We start from the raw sequence: 26864 nt of genomic DNA on the forward strand, positions 1-26864 counted from the left end.
TAAGTCCTTACCCATCGATAATTGCACTAAATACAAATTAATTGATATCTCCAATCAAAAGGCAGGCTGGATTACTTTTTTGAAAAAGGCCTAGCCATCTGCTGACTAGAAGAGACTCACTTCAGCTTTGAGGGCACACGTGGGCTGAAAATGAAGAGATGGAAAAAGATATTCCATGCAAGTGGAAACCCCAAAGAAAGCAGGGGTGGCTGTACTTAATACCATAGAAAAGAAACTTTAAGCCAAAAGTGGTAATGAGACACAAAGACAGTCATTATATAATAAGGGGTCAGTCAATTTGTTAAGAAGATATGACAATTGTAAATACACATGCATACATCAGAGCACCTAAATATATTAAGAAAATACAAACAGATCTGAAGAGAGAAATATAGAAAAAAATGAAGAGTAGGGGATGTCAATACTCCACTTTCAACAATGGGTAGATCAGTCAGATAGAAAATCAACAAGGAAACACTGGACTTGAACTAAGATCAAATGAACTTAATACACATACAGAACAACCCATCCCAACAGTAGCAGAATCACATTTTCCTCAAGTACCCATAGAGCACTGTTCAGAATGAATCATGATCGATCACAAAACAAGTCTCAACAGATTGAAATCATACAAAGTATCTTTTATTATGTTATTACAGTTGTCTCATTTCCCCCCTTCATTCCCCTCTAACCTGAACACCCTCCCCCCTTTAGTTCATGTCCATGTGTCTTAAGTTCTTTAGCTTTTACATTTCCCATACTATTCTTGCCCTACCCATCTATTTTCTGCCTGCCATCTATGCTACTTATTCTCTGTACCTTTCCTTCCCTCTCCTCCTCCCACTCCCCTGTTACTAAACCTCCATGTGATCTCCATTTCTGTGGTTTGGTTTCTGTTCTAGTTGTTTCCTTAGTTTGTTTTTATTTTAGGTGCGGTTGTTAGTAATTGTGAGTTTGCTGTCATTTTAGTATACATGTTTTTTTATCTTCTTTTTCTTAGATAAGTCCCTTTAACATTTCATATAATAAGGGCTTGGTGATGATGAACTCCTTGAACTTGACCTTACCTGAGAAGCACTTTATTTGACCTTACATTCTAAATGAAGCTTTGCTGGATAGAGCAATCTTGGATGTAGGTCCTTGCATTTCATGACTTGGAATACTTCTTTCCAGCCTCTTCTTGCATGTAAGGTCTCTTTTGAGAAATCAGCTGACAGTCTGATGGGAACTCCTTTGTAGGTGACTGTCTCCTTATCTCTTACTGCTTTTAGGATTCTCTTCTTCATTTTTATCTTAGCTAATATAATTATGATGTGCCTTGGTATATTCCTCTTTGGATCCAACTTCTCTGGGACTCTCTGAGCTTCCTGGACTTCCTGGAAGTCTATTTCCTCTGCCAGATTGGGGAAGTTCTCCTTTATTATTTGTTTAAATAAGTTTTCCACTTGTTGCTGTTTCTCTTTCTCTTCTGGTACCCCTATAATTCGGATGTTGGAACACTTAAAGATGTCCTGGAAGTTCCTAAGCCTCTCCTCATTTTTTAAAATTCTTGTTTCTTCATTCTGTTCTGGTTGAATGTTTCTTTCTTCCTTCTGGTCCACTCCTTTGATTTGAGTTCCAGTTTCCTTCCCATCACTATTGGTTCCCTGTGCATTTTTCTTCATTTCACTTAGTTTAGCCTTCATTTGTTCATCTAGTTTGTGACTAAAATCAACCAGTTCTGTGAGCATCCTGATCACCAGTCTTTTGAACTGTGCATCTGATAGGTTGGCTATCTCTTTGTCACTTAGAAGTATTGGCTCTGGGGCTTTGAGCTGTTCTTCTTGAGCCATAATGTTTTGGTCTGTTTGCGCCTGTTATGTATGAGGGGCGGAGCCTTAGGTGTTCACCAGGGCGGGGCAACCCAGGTTGCTGAGTTGTGATGCTGTATGTAGGGGCAGGGTCTGAGCAGGAAAAAATGGCGCTTTGCTCCACTCTCTGTTGCACCTCAGTCCCTTCCACCACTTCCTCCAAGCAAACTGGGCCTTTCTGGTGCTGATTCCCATGTGGGTGGACTTGTTTGCATTCTAGGACCCTGTGGGTTTCTCCAGCAAACTTTCCTGTGAGGTTGGAAGTCTTTCCCTGCGCCTTAACCCCCACAGGTATTTTCAATTGGTGTTTTGAGGCTTTATTTCCCAGTGCTAGGACCCTGGGTTGTGCGATCTGACTCAATCCCCAGTTACCTGCGTGCGAATGTGGGACTGCTACCCGGTCAGCCATCCATCTTGTGCACAGTGCCCCACTTCTCAATCGCCACCTAGCTGAGTCTGCCCATTGCTATCCCATGCCCATGGTCTGCCAGCTGCTGCCTGGGTGCCCAGGGTCTGCGTGGTGACACCTTGTGCACCTGGGTACCTTGTGAGCCTGGTGTCACCACTTCCTGTGCCACAACCCCTCTCTGCTCGTCTGCCCAACTCCGCCCCACCTGCCAGTCTGAATGAATGTGTCTATTTTAACTCCTTGGTTGTCAGACTTCCATACAGTTCAATTTCTTTCAGTTTTGGTCGTTACTTTGTTTCTGAATTGTTGTTGTCCTTATTTTGGTTGTTTGAGGAGGCACAGTGTGTCTACCTATGCCTCCATCTTGGTCAGAAGTCCTCTAAAGTATCTTTTCTGATTACAGTGATATGAAATAACAGAAAGCTAGAAAATTCACAATATGTCAAAATTAAGCAAAACATTCCTTGAACAATCAATGGGTCAAAGAAATCAAAAGGAAATAAGAAATACCTTGAAACAAACAAAAATGGAAACACAACATATGAAAGTCATGTGGATGCTGCAAAAGCAGTTCTAAGAGGGATTTTTATAGCAATAAATGTGTGCATTAAGAAACAAGAAAGAAAAAAGAAGGATGCATATTATGGTGTCAGAAGGATACTAGACTTACTGGGGCAATTGTTTCATAAGAAATGTCTAATCGCTATGTTGTACAACTGAAATTCATATAATATTGCATTCCAACTGGAATTAAAAAATAAATTTTAAAAAAGGAACAAAAATCTCAAATAAACCACCTTACTTTATACCTCAAGAAACTAGAAAAAAAGAACTAAGCACAGAGTTAGCAGAACGAAGGAAACAACAAAAATCAGAGCAGTAATAAATGAAACAGAGACAGAAAACTGATAGAAAAGACCAACAAAACTAAGAGCTGGTTTTCTGAAAAGATAAACAAAATTGGCAAAACTTTAGGTAAACTAAGAAAACAAGAAGATACAAATATGTAAAAACAGAAATGAAAGGAGACATAACTGATACCACAAAAATACAAAGGCTCATGAGAGACTCCTGTTTATAGGTATACAGCAACAAACTGGATAACTGAAAATAAATGGATAAATTCCCATCAAGACTGAATCATGAAGAAATAGAAGATATGAACAGACTAATAATGAATAAGAATATTGAATCAGTAATCAAAGATAAACCAACAAGAAGAGCCCAGAACCAAACATTTTACTTTATTTTACCTATTTTTGGTGTGATTATACTCACTTTTTTCTTTTTGTCCCATTTTAAAAAAATTGTTCAAGTACAGGTGTCTCCATTTTACCCCTACCACTCTCCCCCACCTCCCATCCTCAATCCTACCCCATTTGGCTTTGTCCATATGTCCTTTATACCTGTTCCCTGATGACCCTTCCCATTTTCTCCCATTATCACCATTCCCCCTCCCCTCTGGTCCCTGTCAGTTTGTTCTCTATTTTAATGTCTTTGGTTATATTTTACTCACTTGTTTGTTGTGTTGATTAGGTTCTACTTATAGGTGAGATCATATGGTATTTATCTTTCACCACCTGGCTTATTTCACTTAACACAATGCTCTCTAGATCCATCCATGCTGTCACAAAGAGTAGGAGAACCTTTCTTTCTGCTGCATAGAATTCCATTGTGTAAATGTACCCTAGTTTTTGGATCCACTCATTTACTGATGGGCACTTAGGTTGCTGCTAACACTTGGCTATTGTAACTTGTGCTGCTATGAACATTGGGGTGCTTAAGTTCTTTTGACTATCATTTTGTTTTTTGAGGAAACTCCATACTGTTTCCCACAGTGGCTGCACCAGATTGCATTCCCACCAACAGTGCACTAGGATTCTCTTTTCTCCACAACCTCGCCAGCACTTACTGTTTGTTGACTTATGATGACCATTCTCACCAGTGTGAAGTTGTATCTCATTGTGGTTTTAAGCTGCATCTCTCTGATGGCTAGTGATGCTGAGCATCCCTTCATGTGTCTCTGGGCCATCTGTGTGTCCTCCTTGGAGAAGTATCTGTTAAAGTCCTTTGCGCATTTTTCAATTGGGTTGTTTGTCTTCCTGGAGTGGAGAAGGGTGAGTTCTTTGTATATTTTGTAGATCAAACCCTTGTCTGAGGTATCACTGGCAAATATATTTTCCCATATGGTTGCTTCCCTTTTTGTTTTGATGTTTCTTTAGCCACACGGAAGCTTTTTATTTTGATGAAGTCCCATTTGTTTATTCTTTCCTTTATGTTCCTGGCTCTAGGGGATGTATTGGTGAATATATTGTTGTTTAGAATATCTAAAATTTTCCTGCCTATGTTCTCCTCTAGGACTTTTATGGTATCAACACTTATATTTAAGTCTTTTATCCATCTTGAGTTTATTTTTGTGTATGGCATAAGTTGGTGGTTGAGTCTCTTTTTTTTTGCATGTAGCTGTCCAGTTCTCCCAACACCATTTGTTGAAGAGGCCATCTTTGCTCCATTTTATGCTAGTGCCCCATTTGTTGAATATTAATTGACTTAGAAACTTGAGTTTATTTCTGGGCTTTCTATTCTGTTCCACTGATCTATGTGTCTGTTCTTATGCTAGTACCAGAATGTTTTGATTACTATGGCCTGGTGATATAGTTTGATATCAGGTATTGTGATCCCTCTTACTTCTTTCCCAAAATTGCTACAGCTATTCAGGGTTATTTATAGTCCAGAGACAGATATTTTAAAAAGAATTCATCCAAATCCTTCTCAAACTCTTCCAAAACACTGAAGAGGAGGGACACTCCCAAATTCATTTTAAAAGGTCAGCATTACTCCGATACCAAAACCACATAAGGACGATACAAGAAATAAAATTACAGACCGATATCCCTGATGAAATAAGATGCAAAACAATCAACAAAATATCAGCAAACTAAATTCAACAGCTTATTAAAAGGATCATACACCATGATCAAGTAGGATTTATCTCTGAGATGCAAGGATGGTTTAACATAGCACAAATTAATAAATGTGATACACCACATTAATAGAGTGATAGATAAAAATCATATGATACTCTCAATAGATGAATAAAATGTAATACCACATCCATTCAGGATAAAAACTCTCAACAAATTGAGTTTAGAAGGAACATACCTCAACATAGTAACAGACATATATGACAAGCCCATAGATAGTTAACATCATACTCAATGATGAAAGGTTGAAAGATTTTCCCCTAAGAGCAGGACCAAGACAAGGATGCCAACTCTCACCACTCTTATTCAACATAGTTCTGGAAGTCCTAGCCAGAGCAATCAGACTATAAAAAGAAATAATACAAAGGGAAGAAGTAAAACACTATTTGTTTGCAGACAATATAATTTTACATTTAGAAAACTCTAAAGACTAAACAAACAAAAAAAACCCCCTGCTATAACTAATCAACAAATTCAGTAAATTTAGAGGATACAAAATCAACATTCAAAAAATCAGTTTTGTTTCTATTCATTAACAATGAAATATCTGAAAAATAAATAAAGAAAACAATCCCATTCACAATAGCATGAAAAACATTAAAATGCTTAGGAATAAATTTAACCAAGGAGGTAAAAGATGTGTATACCAAAAACTATAAGACTTTGATGAAATAAATTGAAGATATAAACAAATGGAAAGATAACTTGTGTTAATGGCTGGAAGGCTTAATATTATTAAGGTGTTCATAATACCCAAATAATCTATATATTTAATGCAATCTCTACTGAAATTCCAATGGCAGTTTTCACAAAAAAAAGGAACCCTAAAATTTATGACACCCTGAATAGCCAAAACAATGCTAGAAAGAACAACACAGCTGGAGGTATCATACTTCCTGATTTCAAATTATGGTGACCCTTTAACAATATAAGTTTGAAATATGCAGGTCCATTTATACGTGAATTTTTTTAATTGACCCTTGTAGTTCAACCAGTGTTGTTCAAGGGTCAATTCTGTGATTAGGAATCCATTTATGCAGAGGGTCGATTATAATTATATGCAAATTTTCCACTTTGTAGGAGGTATAAACCCATGATCCTGAGTTGTTAAAAGGTCAACTGTAGTTTGTATATTACAAAGCTATAGTAATTAAAGCAGTGGTGGTAATCATTGTGCAAAATATGTGTCTCAAATCAACCAGCTGTACATTTTAAACTTTCACAATGTTATATGTCAATTATAGCTCAATAAAGCTGGAAAGAAAATAGAAAGAAAAATTAGGTTAATTTGATGAAAAATGTTCCCTTTTTTCTGTTTTTTGTAGTGGTAGATTACTTTCAAAATCATATCTATATGTATGTACATATATATTATACATACAAATATACATATATACATATACATAAAATTTAGGCTAAATCATAAAATATGTATTTTAATGAAAGAATGGCTTACTTGTCTACCTACTATTTTGTTTTTAGCTCAACCTACCATTTTTAAGATCTGTACTAACCAAAAAGGTATAATGGAGTAAATTTCTTTTGCTATAAGAGTTATGGACTGTAGTTTTTTCTTAGGGTCACAAATTCAGGGTCACAAGTCAGTTGACAGGAGCTGCTCCAGTTGCATAACACAAATAACAGAATAAATTGGGCCCAGTTGACTTTTTGAGTGGGTACTTTGTGTAACTCCAATCTCCTCCTCTTCCACCTCTAAAGACAGAAGTAATATCAGCTGCTTCATTTGCTTTCCCCGTTTCAGAGAGACATCATTACCATCACTGAACGTATGACCTTTTTAGTGGATCCTTGTGGGCATCCCAGGCAAGGGAACCTAAGGCTTCCCCACCCTTCTTAGTCATTATGGTTCTTAATGCTGCGAGAGTGACACACATGCAGTCCTTCAGTGCTGAAGAAAGTGACCATGTTTTTCAAATTTCAGATAAGACAAAATATATTTAAAATATGAAATATGTCCAATGCCTAGTTCATCTTACTTGTAGTATGGCAATATGTCTTAGAGCTTGGCACCTCCAGCCCACACCTCTGTAGTCAACCCTGCCTTGTGGGTAACTGGCGCTCACCAACACCAAATGCTCAGGCTGCTCCGCACAAGGCAGCAATGAACCTACAACATTTTCTAAATTATATAAGACTTAAAAGACAGCTGAAGTGAAAAATCTATGATGCTGTGTCTTTTTTTTTAATTTTTTAAAATTTTATTGATTGATTGATTGATTATGCCATTACATTTGTTCTATTCCCCCCTCCGTTCCCCTCCACCCTGCACCCCCTCCCCCACCATTCCCCACCCCTTTAGTTCATGAACACGTGTCTCAAGTTCTTTATGATGCTGTGTCTTAATGTAGGAATAATTTGAAGAGGAGATTCAGAATCCAAATTTCCTCACCAAACTTTCAATTTTAATTCATTCTTACCCCCCAATAAATTGACTATGTATTTTATCTTACCTTTATGACCATGAAGAGGAACTTTTAGCTTAAATTATGAAACTATTTAAATATAAATTATTGTTGTGTCACCTATGCTAAAAGCCTACTGAATCTCAGTATTGATCTTCCAACATATATTTCAGTAACCCTGTTCGAATTTTTAAAAATACTAAATAATTTTGTCAAGGGCTAAACTATATTAGGAGGGAGAAAGCTTTTTTCTCTCTTCAATTTTGTCTAGAGAATGCCACTAAATACACTTAAGGTCAGGAAGGGGCAAAATAAAATCTAAACATGAATCTTTAATTAAAATGTTAGATTGAAAATAATAGGACTAGGGGGTAGGAAAAAATTAATCTTGTAGTTGAAGGAACTGGAATGGAATTATCTTCTACAAAGCCCGGAAGGATGGTTTGGAAGGAAGATAGGCCTGGGCTGAGAGTTTAACTTTTGAAGGAATAATTGAGAAAGAAGATAAAAACAGGAATGGGGAGAAGGTGGGACCAAACTTAACAACAGAAAAGGCAGACGTGCTTTTCTATTGTTAATAGAAACGGGAAGCTGCTGGTTAGAAGCACACAGGAGAAGGGTGCAGACTGCAGAAAAGGGGATGAGCTGACATGATATATAAAACGGAAATGGAGCTGGGGGTGTGAAAGGTTACTTGAGTTAGGATTCAGGGGAAGGAGGAAGCAGGAAGAGAACGATTGGCCTGAGGAGAAAGGGTGGGAAGGTGCTGTGGTAATAAGGATGGAGGTGTAGAGATGCTGAGTGGGAGAAAGGGCAGAGGCTAGTGGACAGGTGGTCAGGGGTTAAGGATGGCCCTGAGAAGAGAGGGGTACGGTGTGGGAGAATGAGAGTGGGAGAGGACTTAAAGAGAGCTTGGGAGGAAGGAGGGGGTCAGTGATCTAGAGGGAGAAGAAGCAGGGGCTAGAGCAGCAAGGAAGAACATGGCTAAGCCAACTGCCTGAATGAATGAAAGTAACAGACTGCCGAGGTGGAGTGGAAAAACTAGAAAGGGATGGAGTGGCGGATAAAGGAATAGGATAGAGAGGGTGAAGCTGAGTGGGGAGGACGACAGAATTGCCACGGGGAAGAGAAAAAGGGGTCGCGGCAGAGGACGGGTTTGAAGGGAGAGAGAACAATCTTGAGTGAAGAGAGAGAGGGCGGAGAGCCCTCCGAAGCCTCCGAGGGTGGGGACAGGTAGAGACAGGTAGGAGAAGTTCTCACCGTGGAGTCCGTAAAGGATGTGCCCGGCAGAAAGGGCAGGCCATGCACTGGGTTCGACACCATCGCAGCCACTATGCCTTGCCACCACGGACTGGTTTTTTTGTCTTTCCTGGTTGCCCCGGAGACCAGACGCCACCATGGGCCTTCTGTAGCCCCATGGTAACGCTAAACATTGCAGGCACCCAAGAGTGGAGGGAGGGGCCTGAGGCACCAGAATGGCAGGTATGCGCATGCGTTTCCGATAGGCCCCGCGTTCTATTGGAGAGCTCGACCAAAGGGGCGCGGTTAGTGGGCATTTCGGAACTGGTCCCGCCCCTCTTGTCTCCAGGCGCTGGTGGGCGGGTTGGAAGGAGGTGTGAGAGGACAATATAGTTCTCGCGGTGGAGTTCATATGTCAGAGCAGGTCCTTAGATGAATCAAAGTAGGAAGGAAGTTCCTTTTCTCCACCCCAGTTCTTACTGCGCCTGCTGACATCCTGAGCTCAAGGGCTTTTTCCCAGCTCTAGGAAAAGGGCTCTGGTCCCAGTTGGCAATGAAGTGTAAATGGACAGAGCAGTCACAGAGACATAAATTACAGCGTAAAGAATATTGCCAGTAGTATCGTAATAACTATGTATGTGACCAGGCGGGTTCTTGAAATATCGGGGATGACGCTACAGAGCACTCGATTGTCTGTGTTATATATTTGAAACCGATACAGAATAATATTAAATGTAAACTAAAATTTAAAAAATTAAAATAAAAAAAAAGGATGTTACCTACCCTGATGGTGCTTCTTGGGGGCAGGGGCTGGGATTATTCATGGTTCTCTCTCTGTTGCTTAAGGGTGTTTGATGAATTTATGCTACCATCTTGTCCCTACTCCTCTCTCCACTACATCATTTTACCCCCCACGTTTGTTTTTCTTTCTTCTACTGTCAATCCCTGCAGTTCTGCACCCTCTCAGTTCTTTCAGGCAGGAATTTGCATATTTGGCTCAGGACACTCAATGTTTGTTGAACTGAAAACCTACAGGACAGTCATCTCAAGTCTGATCTCTAGTTGATGCCTACCTGCAGCAGCAATGAAAAGAGCAGAACCACAAGGGGAAACGCATCTTCAAAGAGGAAACTATAATAAATCAGAAGACTAAAATAAATCGGGTGAAATACTCTTATAACCATAGCTATTCTCACCTTTGGTGCTCTTTACAAAACTTAGTTAAATTATTATTCCTTAAACGAAAATGTAACCCTCTTTCGGAAACATTCGCAAAAAGAAAAAGGAAACAATTCATCAGCACTGCGGAGCTTAAACATCAAACAAAAGCCTGGTGCCCAGACATTGGATTTATTGGGACTGAAATGGGGCCCAGGAACCTGATTTTTATAATAGCTCTTGCTGTTCATGTAAAACAGTAACATAAACAGAGCCACTTTAAAGTGGAGGTGGAGCTGCCACATCAGAGGAACTGCCTTGCAGGTCTTATGTCTCAAATCTCTGGAATGTTAGACATGGCGAAATAACCTTTGCACTGGGCCTAAGCCACCTTGTGCCTTGTGAAAGAACTCTTTGCAAAGACACCAAGAAAGCATTTATTATGGCTACTGAACTGCTAAATTGGACCGGACTGAAAAATTAAAAACACTGTTTAGGATTAACATCACTATGTTATCTGCACCAATAGAAGTACTTTCCTTCTATTCATGTCATTGTTCGCCTCCCCTTTCTCAGAAATACCCATTGTCTTTTTTTCCTAGTGAGAACCTTATTTGGGCTTCTGCCTCAATTGTTGATTCCTGAACAGCTGTTCTTATTGATCTCAACACATGCTTGTTGTAGCTCACTTTAAAAGGCCTTTTTATTTATAAGTTAACAATAATGAGCCAATTTAGGAACATGATAGAGTAGCAAGCCTGACATGGAAGGCATATCTCCAAGTCGTGAGTAGATTACTGCCAGCACAGACCAAAGCTTCAGTTCTGTTGCTGCTTGTCAGAGCACGTCCCCCTGCTGGGTCGCCTAATGGTCATGAAGCTCAGGGGGCCCAGGACATGAATCCGCTAGTGGCACCTGAGACAGTTACCGGTGGCTTTCTGCCACCCCCTGCCCCAAGTTTCTTTCCTACGAAATATTCCTCTCCCCTTACTGTTTCCATTTCCTGTTTCCCCCTTTTAAATTTTAATTTTCTATTGGTATATTATCTTAATGCAGGTGTTTGATACATTTTAAAATATTAATGAATTGATTAGCATTGTTGAACTTACTGAACACTTTCAGGTATCTGTCCATCACATTATATCTTAGCAACTGACCTAAGATAGAGACCAGCCACTGGAAGAATATTTCCAGTTGGCAAGTTTAAACTTCAAAGAGGACATGCTTCTCCTACTTCTCTCTGCCTCACTAATGCTAAGTACCCTGAATCACTGACAACTAGAATCATTGCTGACTTTTCATGACAGTCTGCAACCCTTACCACTTGTATGATCCCTCTCTTTGCTCTCTTAATAAAAGTAAATCCGTGGCGTTAGGAAACACTTTGAAGAGCCCTTCTGGGCTGTGTGCTTGCACTGGGGTCCATATTCCTGTGCTGGGTAAGAGTGAAGCCCATGGCTAGGGGTGAGTCATGCCTAAGCCTATTATCCATTGTGTCATCTGCTTCTATTTGAGGAATGCCCTCTGCTCAAAAGCCTTCCTTGCCCAGAAAAGCACACCAGTTAAATGGTCATTGGAGAGCTTTTAACTACTTTCAGACCCTAGAAAAGCAAGGTGAAGAAAATTTCTCTCCATCTATGATATCATAAAAATGTCATCACTTCTGATGAAGGAAAGTCAGGCAGTGTTGCATCAGTGCTAAAAAAGCACAGGTACAGGGCTGTGAAGGATGAAAAAAAAAAAAAAAAAGACAGGGCTTTGGAAAACTGCTTCAACCCTTGAGAAGGTTTGGCATGATTAAGCGTTTATACCCCATTTCTCCCAAACATGACTTCTCAAGATGCATTGCACTTCAGTCCGAACTCACCATTTTCCACTTTGTGGACCAAATAGGAGAAAGCAGGAGCCTGACCATTTCTGTTAGCTAAAGTAGAAAGTGCCGTTCTTTGCAGACTGTGCATAAAGCCTGGACTCAGAAGACCACCGAGGTGTTGCATGACCTGAGCAGGTTGTTTCAAAGATTGGGGAATGAAAAGTATGGAAACATCAGGCTGCCAGAAGGCTATGCCTGAACTGGTGTCATGCTGAACTCCTGAGGAGTGAGCACCCACTCAAAATAAACATCTCCTTTTTCAGCATTTTTCCCAGAGCTGGCTTTACATGAAATTTAATTTCAATCCTATGACATTATTCTTCAGTACTTAAAAATCACTGGACAAATATCAAACTGAGTAGTGTGTGCACACCCTGTTGTCTTGTTATTTCTGCACGGATTTGGTGCTCTTCCTCCCTCTGCTGGGTGAAAATGGTACAGTGTGGTTTCTGAAAAACAAACCCAATTACACACCTGTAAATTCAAAAGGGTTGGGGTGTGCCTAGTGTTTGAATGTGGAGATAAGATTTTGCAAGGGAGTATCCCTAAGCCAGGGTGCTCTCTTTGCCATTCATTTTCATCATTCTTTGGTTTATCTCTGGAATCTCTTATCTAAAAAGAGTGATAAACAAACAAACAAACAAAGTGCCCAGTAAACCACTTTGATCTTTACAAAGTGTGGGTCCATAACATAGTGACTTCCAAGCAGATGCTGGAGCAGATTTAGGACCCACAGAAAATTTTCATTTGATACAAAATCACACAATTTGGGTTTAGACTATTTTAGTCTTGCCCTGGGCTCCTGCCAAGCATTTGAAAAGTTGTGTTTCTGCTGCTTTTTCCTCCCTTACATCAACCCCTCATTCTATGATTATAACTGATTCCGTTGGAATTCCCTTCCTGCTGAAAAGTCCTATCAGACTTCTCTGGAGTGTATCATGAGAGCTGAAGAGTAGAGGCAAGAATCAGGTGAGCAGTTGCCAAGGTTGGGCCCAGGAGCATCTGCTTCAACAGCGTGGTGTCAGATGGGAAACATTTTTCTTTGACCACACTGCAACCATCCTACCACAGGTTCTACTGCACCCACACATGTGATAAGCTACCCATCAGTACGTCCTCTGAGTTTATGTTTGAGACCAGCAAGCCGATTTCTCTCTTTAATGTAGTATAGGTGAGGGGGGAAAGGCGTCTGCTGATGCCGGTGACGGTCTGTGACGCACAGTCGGAGCACTGAAGAGGGAACGTGGGGGAAAGCAAGAAATTCCCCACTACTCCACATGCAAAACCCAGCAAAATAAAACCTATCTCGATCTATTATGAGTGGAGAGAAATCCCCTCCAAGGTCAGAGAGTGCCCACTCTGTCAAGAGACTTCCGGGAGCCCGCAGAAAGGGTGGACGCATGTGCATAGAACCCACAGTACCCTGCTTGGAGTAAAGTGATAGAAATCATAATAATGACAATGATTGCCAGGGCACTTACTGAACGTAAACTTTGTGCTAAGGTATACTTCCACAATAAAATCAGTCATATTCTGAAATAATTTGTTCTTGCTTGAAAAAGAAAGAACACTGAATTGAATAAGATGTTTGTCTTTAAAAGAAATTGTTTGAGCCCAAAATAGTGCTCAAATTCACTTCCATGAGGGGCAGGTTGTATTTAATAGTCCTGAAGAGGAGGAAAGGCTTTACTACAGAAGGGTAGGGAAGTCATTTGAGGGTGGTTGATGGTTTTTAAAACTGGTTTTGAGTCCTTGAAGATCTTCGAGGTGGTTACAGGTGGCTTCTGAGATGGACATTTGTGACGTAACCAGGTCCACATCGAATTCTAGCACAAAATCCAGTTAAGAATCTCCCCATGGGTAATGCTTCACAAGTAACAGCGCAAGGACTGCTGCTTGGCCAAAATGTCTAGAAATAAACCAAGCCCTGCATCTTTAGGTTTATTTCATTTATCAGGGGGGAAAATTGCATTACATTTCCCTCTCATCTCTACACTTCTAATTCACACAATTAGCAATGGAGAAGTTAGACCAAAAGACCTTCTATATTCACTTAACTTCCGTGCTTTATAATATGAACTCTGGATTTTAAGGCCCGAGTTTCTGTGAGATTCCATGATTTACCAGCTGGGTAGTCTTGGGCAAATTTTTCTGTTGGTTTCACCCTTGGTAAAATTGGGGCAATAATAGTACCTGCTTCATAGGGTGGGTGCTATGAGGGTTAAATGAAAGAATCTAAGGAAATAGCTCACCTAAAGACTTGGCAAGGAGTGAGCACTAGATAACGTAAACTGTTATTATTTTTATTCCTAGTTTACAGACACTGCCCTGGATGTTGCATTGCATTTCACCCTGAGGATTTACCCAGAGTAAGAACAGGAGCTGGCAGGACAAGGAAGCTTTCACCGCCTGTGTGGGAGGTGGAAGTCAGCATTCGGGGCATTTAAAAAATGATCTCGGAAGAATCTGGGAAGACTCCCTGAGCATAAGGTGTACGCAGGCCAGGCCCACTGATGGAATATCTTGATGGTAACCTGTTTTTTGCAGATTGCATGGAGCAGAATTTAGAGCTGTTTTCTAAAGGAAATGTAATAATGCGGTTGATTAGTCCATATATTGATAAACAGCCATCCTGCCCTTCCTTGGGCAGCAGTTTTCCCCGCATACCTTGTCCTGAAGTCATGGTGAGAACTGAAGCCCTTACAAGGCTTTCCCAGTCTGTCCTCATCTCCTCTTCTGCTCACCCTCTCTGTTCCTGCTGAACACAGGATCTTTGCTCTTCTTCCCGCTGCCTGGGAGAGACACAGCCGGCTCCCTCTCTGACCTTTTTTGTCTTCCCTGATCTCATTTAAAACAGCATATGCACCCCCTACCCCTGCCCTATTTTTCCTTGTTCTGGATTTCTCCTGGGCACCATCATCTTAGAAGATACATACGGTACCATTTATTTGGTTCATGGTTTGTCTCACCTCCTCACCAACCGCAAATGAAGCCCCCTAAGGGCGGGGACTTGTGTTTTGTCTGTTGTTGTGTCCCTGGTGCCCAGACCAGGAACCGGCCTCTAGCTGTGTTCGGGGTTTGCGGAGTGACGGTCAATGAGTCCCCACGCCGAGGCTGGGCCTGGCCTCCAGTGAAGGGTTTCTGGTAGAGCACTCTCAGAGGGCTGAATTCAGGAGAGGCATTTCAAGGAATTTTTTAAACATGAGCTAATGTTATCATTGGCTTTGTTTCACGAGCCAGTGTCTCAACCACAGCATCATCGAACTGCCTGCATAATGTAACGCCAGAAAGGAGTGTACTGTACCCATCTCGGCGCTCCTGTCCACTGGGAGCCAAAGTCTGTTCATTTTGTCCTTTATAAAATTATCGCTGCTTAAAATTTCTAGTTCCCAATTTCTGGTTTGTCACCACTAATTTATCTATCATTGGCAATATTTTGACATCACCTTACTTTTTTTCTCCCAAAGGTGTTTTAGCAGTGAATCCATGGATTATCTTTTTCCCTATTTTTCTGCATTTTCTTTCATAAGAATGTCACTTAAAAATGATAAATAACCAATGACTTCTCAGGGTGGGGGGCTTTCTACTAAGCCTGCACAACTCCAGTGTAAGGCAGAGGAACATTTTTTTTCAAATCCCATGTTCAAAGTCCTGTCAGTTGTCAAAAATCCCTGGAGAGCCAATGGTTCAAAGAACTGACAATCACCATGAAAGACAAGGAGGGCTTGCATAATCTTGGCAAGGTTGTTGATGCCAGATAAGTTTCTCATGCAAGGGTTCAAAGGTATTTTCAAGAAGCTACGACTAGAGAGTGAGATTTGACTTTATAATCTAGGCCAACCAGGGCCTGTGGCCAATGGAATTCATGGGCTTCTGGGAAGAGTGTGAGGTGCAAGGAATGCTTCATTTGGCATCCAAGGAGATGGAATGAAGTCACTTTCCTGCGAAAAGAAATGATACGACCCTGGCTCTTCATGAGAAATTTAGGATCAAAAGTAAAAATGAGTTTAGGTTAAGGTATACACAGTACATACAAGTGCTTTACATACTGAAGAGGGCTCTACAAATATTTGGTGTTGATGTTTGTCATTAGCTGAGCCCTGAATTTATCCAAAGGAAAAATGAGTTTGAGTTTAAACATTACAACCTGTTGTGTGCCTTAGAACCTGTCATTCCATTTTTAAAAGTGTTTCCTAGTTTAATGCAGATCTTTTTGGCCTTACCTCATGATTATTTAGAAGCTCAAACGAATGTGGAAATGTTATGGAAAGCATGGTAGGATCTGAAGTGTTATTCTTTTTTTTAGACTTCACCCAAGGAGGTGCTCACTGATTTTAGAGAGAGGGAAAGAGAAACACCAATGTGAGAAAACATCTTTCAGTTACCTTTCTGCTGTGCCCTGGCCAAGGACGGAACCCACAACCTAGGCATGCGCCCTGGCTGGGAACTGAACCCATGTCCTTTTGGTTTACAGGATGATGCTCCAGCCAACTGAGCCAGGGCTGAGATGACATTCTATTGCCTTTGAGTTGCTGAAGGCCTCCTGGAGCATAAAATACAGTGCATACCTCTCCCTGTTAGAATCACGTTAGATAAGAAAAGCCCATACGTTATATAAATATGCTCCCAAAATTAATATTTAAGTGAATTTTTAATGTAATGATTTTCCTTCCATATTATTTAAAAAATTCCATAAAGGATTAGGTAGACTTTTGTTTGTTTGTTTTTAATTTTAAAAGGGAAGCAGCCAGAGTGTGTGAAGCACACTGTTTTGTTTACCGAATCAGGAAGCTCTACACAGGCTGGAACCCTCCATGACCTTCCTAGGGATCGTAAAGTCCATGGCCGGTTCTAGCCTGTGTAGAGCTGTCCACTGTCTGTGGAAACACAGGGCTTTTCTGTGTCCATATTATCAAGGATATCCAAGATTTAATTAAAACACTAGAGGACAGTGAGAAGGATTAACAAGAAGGACTGAGGTAGCTGTCGGGTGATTACATTGCTGGCGGCGGGGGGTGGGGTGGGGGGTGTGTGGCACGTGGGGAAGAGACACTTCTAGCATCTGTGGGGAAAAAGCTCTGGCCTCTAGCAGGTCCCAGCCTCCTGAGATTTGGCGGGCCATCTGGCCCCCAGGCTGTGACTGGGGCCCAGACCTGGAGAGCAGGACCCTGCCATGGCCCAAGGTGGGAAAATGCTGATCCTCTTTCAACAGACAGCAAACTCTCTGCCTGCAGTGTCCCTGTGTTTTTGACTCACTGTGTTACTGCCAGAGCCAACAAGTGCCTACCACCAACAGGTGATCATAAATGTAACACTTGATGAGTCAGTAACTGGAGTAATTAAACTATTAATGGTGACAACAGACATATTTGCAATCTGCCTAGTGCCCACGCTGGTGATGAAAAGGGTTGTTTGAGCAAGAGGGACATCCTTAGTTCTAACAGTAATGCCTGGAGCCAGGGAAATGCTGTCTTCTTACTGTTATTGTAATGATACTGTACCTGAAGCTTGAGTAGCCCCGAGAATCACCTTTTTAATAGCTATTTAAATCTAACAGTTAGGCTACAAAATCCTTTGGTTGATAGGTTCCACGTTTCACAACACATACCTTACAGTATTTGTGGTAGTATAATTTTTAAATTTCAAAAACATAGTCTATCAATTAAAAAATTTTAAATCTTTAACTCTACTACCCATGAGACAAGGGGTATTTATTCAATTAGGGTGAAATCCTCACAGAAATCCAGTCCATAGCTCTTGGAGAGAATACTTGATCTGCTCACATATGAGGATTTGGGGTGTGTGTGGTTTTGGGGGGTTTGGAAATCTAAATATTCTCTTACCCTTTCCTGCTCCTAGGTAGGTACAAAGTGACATGACCTCCTCCTCCTCCTGGCAATGACTGTGTAGATAAAATCTTTCCTTAGAGTGGCCCTTGGCAAAGTAGCCCTTGTCAAGGAAATAAGGTACCAGTTGACAGTACAACAATCCATATACAAATCAGTTTAATGGTCATTTCTGTAAGTAGATTTATATAAACAGAAAATAGTTCCAAATTTTCCTTGCCAAGCAATCAAGCAAAACACTAGGTCGAACACATTTAGTCGGCTGAGACCTTGAGGACAACAGCTGGGCCCTCTGAGAAACACACGAGCGCCATCTGGAGGGCATCCTTGACACTACAGTGCAGCAACTGAAGAACCTAATGTTTTTAAGCATTAAGGTACAGTTTGTGAACAGGTGGGCAACACAGGCGGGAATGAATGACCTTCAGCCTTCATTCTTCATCACGCGGCCTGAGCTCCTGCTATTCTTCAAGCTTCCAGTAGAGGATTGAGAATGTTATTATTGAATGAGGTACTTTCGGCTGAGGTGAGAAACAAAACCCTAACATCTGAACGGTATCGACATCAGCTTGTTGATTAAGGAGAGGTTAGGACGTAGTAGGTAAGAGGCAAACAGGCAAACATGTGCCCAGTCTGGTGCACCTCACTAACCCCTACCCTACTCTGAGTAGGCCCTGGTATAAACCCACCAGAACTTTAATTCACAAGATGATTGTTTAGTTTTTTCTGGAGGCATTTACCTTTTAATAGGTTTAAAGTATTAAAAATTAGTTAAAAAAGAGAGATAAGGAGCAAAATTTCCAGTAGATGTCAACTGTCTCAGGGGGTATGGTAGAGAAAGATAACTATCTCCTTTATCAAATACTTAATTATTCCTTTTTAAAAACCTAGGTCTATTCCATACCGATACACTTGTTCTAACGAAAATGTTTTAAAAAAGAGCATTTAATCCCTCAAAAGTCTGAGTAGTTAAAAACATCTACGTTTCCCATGTTCATATATTGCTAATGAGATACTAGTATTTTTAATGAGATACTAGTCTCCTACCCCAAAGCTTGTCAAATATCTCTGGTGAAAATATTTTTTTAAAAATTCCAATCACCCAAGAGACCAACATTTGTGTTAAGCTGAAAACTTTATGGCAATATCTAAAAGTTTAGACTATCTGTATTTATCTCATTACAGACCACTTGTAGTGTGCCGGTCTACATCTGAAGACCACTGCTCTACTTCTTGTTTTCTCTGAAAAATAAAACCTGCGTTTGACCTAAAGATCTCTGCCACCAGTCACACTCCAGAGCTGGACTTACATCTTCCTTCCAACTTTGAAAAGAACCTGGTCTTTGAATCCATACTCACAGACACTTCAAACACTTCCTCCTCCCCACTTTAAACCGACCCTCTACTTGGAATGTGTTTGCACGACTCCCCCGTTCCCTTGCTTGGTTCAACCCCGTTCTGTTTGCTGACTTTACTTGTGGTGAATTTGGCCCGGACACCGGAAGACTGTGTAAGACACTTGGGTAGCACAGAAGTTCACGTATTTGAAGATTAAAAGGGAAACCTGTGAAAACATCTAGGAAAACTACGTAGCTGACAAGGTATGTGTTTTCTTGATAGAAAAATTATAAGAAAGCTTCCGTTGAATTTTTCTTTCCTTTTTCTTTTTTGCCAAAATAAGCAAGTTCAAAGAGTCTTTTGACTGATAAGCAATTCTTTCATCCACTGGTTGAAAAGTAATGAATTCTTTCTTATCCCAGTAACCCAAAACTGCAAATTATATATATATATAATTTCTCATATATATATATAGTAGTGTTCATAAATTTCTATTTATAAGGCACAAAACCCACAAATCTCTTAGAGAAAGAAAGAAAACAAAGATTTGAAGACAATGAAATAATCTAGTAATAGAAGACTTCCATCAAACTGGAGTGAAAACAAACCACTTCCCTTTTTAGTAAACAGAAACCTTATACTACTGATAGGAATGGTAGCCTCTGAGAAGGCTGCCGTGGCTCAGCTCCTCTGTCAACGCAGCCCCTTTCACTGGATTAGTGTGAAGTCAGTCCTCAGAAAGACTGTGTGGCCAGAATGCATCAGTGGCAAGTACCATCTATCCCATAGCAACTGCTGGACAGTGATGCCCTCCACAGAACATTCTAGCTACACAGTGTGCCGTTCACCATTCTTACCCAAAGGAGCCTTTATGGACCAGCCCACAGTGAGCACACACACTCACCTGTCCTGGGGCTTGATTATTTTAAGGGTTCAGCTCTAAGTTGAGGCATAAGTGCCTGCCTGAGGACCCTGAACTAGGTTGGTATGTGGGTCCTTCGTGGGGTGGCATATATTTAAAAGGCTGGACCTTGGATTCCTCTGGAAATAATTAGATCCCTAAGGGGACCCTTAGAACCAATTCACTCTACCAGGGGCTCTTCGAACACCCCGGTCAAAATCTGGAGAAGATCCCCAGGAGCAAGCCTCAGGTCTTCTGGCCTGCGAGGCAGCCCTAAGAGATCTCCAGTAATGCTCTAGTCCACAGATACAAAACAGAAGGGTCCCCTGATCCCCAACAGTATCCATGCTTGTTGGCTGCGCTTCCTGGTGGCTCTTGGCACTGTACTTTCTAGTACCGTTTGCATTAGTATTATATGAGAATAAGCTTCCTGGATTTCCACACGAATCCAGGCAACTACTGAAAGTATGACTACTTCATCGTCCTGTATATTACCAAGTTATGGATGGGAGTGAACAGCACTTCAGAGAAAATAGCCAGGATGATGATGTCATCCTGAGAAAAGGGTCAGGGTTAGAGTGGGCGACAGAGGAGGGGCCAGAAATAGTATGAAATGAATAATTCATGTCTAAGGGTTTCACTGAATCTTGAAGATTCTGAATTCTCCACCCTGGACAAGCTGATATCCAAAGGAAACTGGGTCCTTGGATCAATTCATTCAATCACCAAAGACCAGCATAGGAGGATGGCAATCCCAATGTGGTGTGGACTGGCCACCTACTTGTCTTCCAGCCCAAGTTTATCATCTCTTCAGCTCCAGGACTTGCCCCTGGAGGCCACACTCAGAATTCTACTGAATTTTCAGGTAGGAAGATGATCCGTAATTCAGCATCCCATGAATCTTAGCCAGGGTCCCTTCCTTTCCTGTGTCTTGAAAGGCTATGACCTAGACAAAAAAGGAACACTCCTTCTTTTAACAACTATAACAACATAACTCTTGAGTCCTTTGGCTTCCCAAGGCCTTGGCCTTGGAAATATGTCTCAATGTAAAAGCCACCTCTTAAAAATAAAAAGTCAACTCCCATTTTGTATCGCATTTTCCCCAAATTGAGATGGGATGCATCCAACTTCGCCCCACCTGCCAGCCTCAGGACTCTTTCTTCATCAGTCTGGCCTTGACTTTGTGCCTCAGGAGGGCTGCAGTGGTGGCACTGCAGGCTGTCAAGAGGAAGAAAGACAGACAAGCCATGTAGACAGACAGGGGACTGTGGCGCTGCAGGAAGATCTCCTGCCGCCCCTGGTAGTCCAGGAGGATGGCCTCCAGCTGGGAGAGCGTGCAGATAGACAGAAACACGTGGAAGAGCTGATGCCCATGGCCCACAATGTCACAGGAGCCTGGGAAGTACTTCTCAGGAACTGGGCAAGAGAAGAAGTAGGCGCTGACCAGGAAGAAGAGGATCTGCAGGGTGTGGTACCAGGCGGCCTGCTCCTGGCAGCCAGCCAGGTGGCACAGGGCCACTCGGTGCGCCACGGGGCTGATGTCTAGGATGAAGGCCAGCCCTGAGGGCACCACTTGACATATCTTCTTCATGACTGGGTAAGGCCTCTGGTAACGATACTTGGCGTAACAACAGCCAGCGCAAGACAACCAGCCACAGAAGGCAGCTGCCGGCAAGAAGAAAAGCCAGAAGTGCTCGTACCAGGCCTGGTCAGAGGTGTAGAAGAAGTGAACCAAGGCACTGCCGTACTGGTAAATGCTGACGCCAATGTAGTCCACAAAGTAGAAAGTGTAGTGGGAGAGCTCGGACTTGGACTGCAGCAGGTGGGCCAGAACGCTGAACATGAGGTAAGTGATGGAGGACAGGACATACAGGAGCAGGGGCAGGGTGCTGGCCGAGGTCCACGGCAAGGCCTCGGCCTCGGCAAAGGCCCAGAATCGCAGAAGGACAGCCAGAGCCGCCAACAAGTGGGTCCAGACGTTGACCACCTCATTGTGTTTCTGAAAGAGGCTGAAGAAGTAGTAGCGCCACTTGTGTCCCGTGGGGCGGTAGCCGGTGCGGATGTAAGGCTCCCGGAAAAGCTGGGGCACGTCTGTCTCTGGCACGGTGCAAGGCATCTTGGGAAGCCCGTTCTCCAGAATCTTGGGCAGGCGGCGCAGCTGCTGCCCACTGACAGACAGGGTGCTCAGGTGCTCCAGGATGGCTGTCGTCATGGCTGCCCAGCACAGCAGGACAGGGGATGCAACCTAAAGAAAAAAAGGAAAAGCAGCAAAAATGCAATGAGAGAGAGACTGAGATAAGAGAGCAAAGGAGCTGTGGGTTTTCTTAGTGATGCGTAGCTTTCTAGTGTAATAGGGGAGGCAGGGGGCTGCAGGCAGCTACTTTGAGTCCTTTTTTCCCCATCTGCAGAATGATAGAGTTGGACCAAGATCCCTCACTACTGTAACATTCTGATTTTATCCCTACCGCCCATTACGGTGTAAGGCCAAGTCATGTCTTAGGAAATGGGAATGTTAGTCACACTGTTAGAACGATATTTAGAAAGTAAAGGTAACTTTAAAGGCTTTGGAGTTTTCTAGATGCTATTAAAATGCAACCGTCAAGACAGGCTGTAATATGCAATATTATATTGAAATATAAAAGTTACAAATATTGAGATTACTAATGATAGCCTACATTTCCTAAGGACCTAATCTTAAATTATTCACTGATTTCACTGGTAACTTGAAAATCTGACATCAGTGATAGTAACTTGAACCTGGAAGTAAAGACAAACAAATGAACATCAGTTAGGTCTGTAAAGACCCATGCATATTCGGAGAACTCTTTTAACAGTTGAACAAAATTAACACGTGGCCGAAATTTGACAGAGTCTAACTGCAAAGACTGGATTTCTGGGGTTTTTGTTGTTGTTGTTTTTAAATTATGATCTGGAAAGGAGGTAGAGTTTTGGATTTGTCTTTCCTGGGTACCAAATCTGTGATCAACAAATTTCAGGCCTTAAAAAGGCTGAACTTGGAATCTTTGGTTGGCAGAGGAGCCACATAAACACGCTGATTATTTCATAAAATAGCTGCAAAGGGTCATGTAAGTGGTTGAGTCAAGAAGTGGATTTTTAGCATGTGTACAGTTACCTTCTGTCCTCCCCATTTCCCAACCCTTTTCTTCAGAAAGGTGTGAAGCCCAAACTGTTGCAACGGCCCCCTGCCTGTGGCGCCATCTTCTGGGAGAGACATGCAAGTCCTCCTCAGGGCACCACTGATCTTAACCTTCCTACAAACACAGCTTAACCGACACTGAAAAAGAAAGGGGTATCTAATCAGGTCTAAAATGTAGGACATGCAAATTAATAAAACGTGAAATAAGTTCAGGGAGACTTGGAGTCAAGCCGTGGTGTTTGGTCACTTCCTGGGTAACCTTGGGCAAGTTACAGCACTCACTAAGCTTCAGTTTCCTCATCTGTAAAGTGGGAGTGATAATTTTACGTTACATGGGGGGTTGTGATGGTTGAATGAGAGGATCGAAAATATAAAGTGCTTAGCACCCTGCCTGGCCCAAGATGGGTGTTCAGTAAATATTAAGTAATTGCTGTTATTTCTAGTACTATGAGCTGGGCTCTATGCTAGGGACGCAGAGGCCAGTAAGAGATGCTGCCTGCTTTTCAACGTCAGAGTCTGCTGAGGCAGACAAGGGGGGAGTCGTGACCCAGACTTGGGATGGGTGCTCCACTGGAGGCAGGCACTGGTCAAAGCGTTTATGCCAAAATAAGGACCCGCAGAGCCTGGAGCACCGAGGAGGGAGGTCGCACTGTGTGATGTGAGGGAGGGAGGACTCCGGCGTCAGAGACCGGAGCCCCAGCCCTGAGCCCCGCCCTGGACAAGACAAGAACTCCAGTCCGGGCTTTGTCATCTGAGAAGCAGAGCCTGATAGAGAGAAGCTGCCTCTCAAGGCTGATGTAAGGACCCTCGTGACGTAATGCCTGTGAAGTGTTCAATGGAGTGCTTGGTTCCAAGTCTGCAAAAACATCTGCCGTGATCATGACCATCACCGGTGGCACAGTCAGGGGCAGTTCACAGTGGACGATCTGATGTCCTCTCCGTACCCTGTACCTACTTGCACGGCACCCTCTGTAACCCTGGACTAAGCCATTCGTGGAGCTAGACTGGCCAGAGGTTCCTCACTAGGAATGGGCCATCGACTAGTGCTCAATGTAAAAATTAGAGAAACTTGCTAAGAAGTAAGGTGTCAGTCAGAAAGACAGAGAAAGAGTGGGAGAGAGAAAGAAAATTGTCACCAGAATACCTTAAATCATTTAAAAATGGAAACAAAAAAAAAGCTAGGCAGTGCTTTTGCTGTCAGCCAGCAGGGGGAGCCAAGAGCCCGGGCATTAGTCCTAGAGGGAGACTCCAACTGACCTAGGCATCAGTTGATGAAGGAGCAGGGCTGGGGTAAGGGAGAGGAGACGCTGAAGGTGGGAACAGGTGGGATGCACTGGTCCCAGGGTCAGGTGGACCCACTGTGGGGCTGAGCCTGGGAGGACATTTCAAATTGTCCTGTCGGGGGTGGCTGAACAGCATGTAGCCTGGGGGAGCTGGGCTTGCAGAAGCGCTGGGGAATCAATGGGCTCTGTTCTCTAGACACAGGCTTCTACCATCTCTTGTGAAGCACAGAGAGAAATCAGGTGAAAATATAGGTCTGGTTTTGTGGTTGGGTGAAATAGAGATGAGTCCCTGGGGATACGAGCTGTAGAAGATGCTCCCTGGCACGTCCCACCAGCACCGACAAGTGTTGGCTGTTTCCATCACCTCTGGGCACCCAAAGCAAATGCAGACCATTCTGCACCGAAAGTGAATTGATACATAACTGCACAATTTCTACTCATCTTTGCATCCTTGAAAATAGGGTGCCTAGCACATGTTCTATCTGATGGCACAACTGACTTTTTTAAGATAAAACCTTGGGTATGGGTTGTCTATCAGATGGAACCAAGTCCAGTTCAGACCTGGGGGCCAACTAGTGTCGTTTGTTTTCAGGAAGAAAGGACAGATCAGGATGCCACGTTAAAGTCAATTCCCAGAAACCCGGCTGCAGGGCTCTGACCCCGAGTCCCTTCAGCCCTTATATCACCACCTCATAGTTTTAAGACCCTTTCAGAAACTTACTCCTACTTCTCTGTTACTTAAGGAAACTAAACTAGGAAGAGGTTCATACAAGTAAGAAGCAGAGAAGTATAAGACCAAAATGATATTCACTTTGACCTCAAAGGAAGAGGTACACGGGGGCAAAACTGGCAGAAACATCATTTCCCTTGCAAATGAAACCTCCTGTTTCAAGGATCCTGAAGATGCAGCCACACTGGTCTCAAGGTCTCCTTAACTCCATCCTCTGGAGTGTGTAACCCAGCACCTACAGGGTGACTTTGAAGTTCCAGGGACGTGTATTCCATGGCCTCCAACTCAGGACATGGTGCCTTATCACCTTCAGCAGTGAGGGCGGTAAAAAGATCTGGGTCCTCAGTCTGTGGGAGAAAAGGACCTCAATTTCCCTTTGGAAGTCCAGGGTCAAAAATTTCTAAACCAACGATCAGAAAGAGAGGGGATTGATTTTTTTAAATTGTCACCCCAGGACATTTTTGCATTGCTTTTAGAGAAAGAGGAAGGGAGACAAGCATCAGTTGTTTGCTTCCCACACCTGCCCTGACCTGGGATCAAACCTGAAATCTAGGAATGTGCCCTGGCCAGGAATAGAAACCGTAACATTGGTTTACGGGACAACACTCCAACCAACTGAGCCACAGCGGCCAGTGCGAGTGGATTAATTTTTACTCCTTTGCTTAGCAACTACCTCTCCCACTGCCATAAAATTCTCCCTTTGTCTGAGAGTAGCCACCACAGCCACGATGATGGTGATAAGTCACAATTTTTTATCATCATTAACTTCAGAACCCACTGTCCAGCGGGGTCTGGCCACTGCCCTGGTGACCAGACCACAGGGAGCAGTGCTTGCAGATGGGCTTCCAAGGGCCAGCTGTAAATTTTGGGAGCCTGTTTTGGAGGAAGCACGTATTGGCATCACGAAGCTGGTGCGGGAACACACCTCTCAGCCCTCCCAGGCAGGCACCGAGTAAGGTCCCGCCCCCCGTCATGCCCTCTGTCCCCAGGCACTCCTCCCCAAGCTCATGAGTTGGTCATCTGCCAACTAAGATGCTCCCTTAGAATGACCTCCCTTGCCAACTCCTATGCCAAGACAGCTGAAATGGAAATCTTCCTCTAGAACCCTTGTGAACTGCATAAGCTCAAGTCTTAATAATTCTGATCATTAGGAGAGCTTTTTCAGAGCACAGATTATCTGCTCCACAACATGCGGAGCAAGAACAAGGCCCCTTCCTCAAAGAGCCTGCAGGGAGAGTCTGACTGCAAAAGTCAACGGCCAGCACCACCAGACTGCACACCGTTGAATGTTAAGTGGAGTGAAATACAAACAGGTCTCTACGGAGCAGAGTACTTGGGGGCACACCTGGGCACCCGAGGGAGAAACAGGATTTGGCTAGGTCTTGAAAGCCGGACAGGACTTAGACAAGTGGAGGGGTGAGCTGCAGGACGTTCCAGGAAGGGGGCAAAAATATGAGCCTAGGAAGGGCGTGGCTTCTTCGCGGGCCGTGGAGAGGGGCTGTCCCAGAGCAGTGAGGAAGCAAGTGGGTCAGAGGCCACAGCATTAGTGAAAGGAGTTTGGGTTTGATGTGGCAGAAAGGGGATTGGAGTCCATTTCTCCTCCTTGAAGCTTTGAGCTCGTTCAGCCCTCATGTCACCTGAGCTCTGGGGAATTCATGCTGCTGACCACGGCCT

At 42.9% G+C, this 26864-nt stretch overlaps 2 protein-coding genes across 4 annotated transcripts in view; both read right to left on the reverse strand.

Moving 5' to 3' along the window:
* EFHC1 (EF-hand domain containing 1) overlaps nucleotides 1–9105 on the reverse strand; it is a 70687-nt gene extending 61582 nt beyond the window's left edge. Inside the window, exon 1 of the mRNA XM_037159571.2 lies at nucleotides 8927–9105. Within this exon, the coding sequence (XP_037015466.2) occupies nucleotides 8927–8989 (63 nt within the window). The 5' untranslated portion in view covers nucleotides 8990–9105. The remainder of the gene's footprint in view (nucleotides 1–8926) is intronic.
* Nucleotides 9106–19587: 10482 nt separating this feature from the next.
* Nucleotides 19588–26864, reverse strand: part of PAQR8 (progestin and adipoQ receptor family member 8) — a 39660-nt gene continuing 32383 nt past the window's right edge. For all 3 annotated transcript variants that reach the window (XM_037159560.2, XM_053668325.1, XM_053668324.1), the window contains one exon: nucleotides 19588–22265. In XM_037159560.2, coding sequence (XP_037015455.1) covers nucleotides 21168–22232 — 1065 coding nt within the window. In that variant the 5' untranslated portion in view covers nucleotides 22233–22265 and the 3' untranslated portion in view covers nucleotides 19588–21167. The remainder of the gene's footprint in view (nucleotides 22266–26864) is intronic.

This window comes from Artibeus jamaicensis, unplaced genomic scaffold, assembly GCF_021234435.1.
Source record: "Artibeus jamaicensis isolate MK-2021 breed Jamaican fruit bat unplaced genomic scaffold, CSHL_Jam_final contig_484, whole genome shotgun sequence".
NCBI lineage: Eukaryota > Metazoa > Chordata > Mammalia > Chiroptera > Phyllostomidae > Artibeus > Artibeus jamaicensis.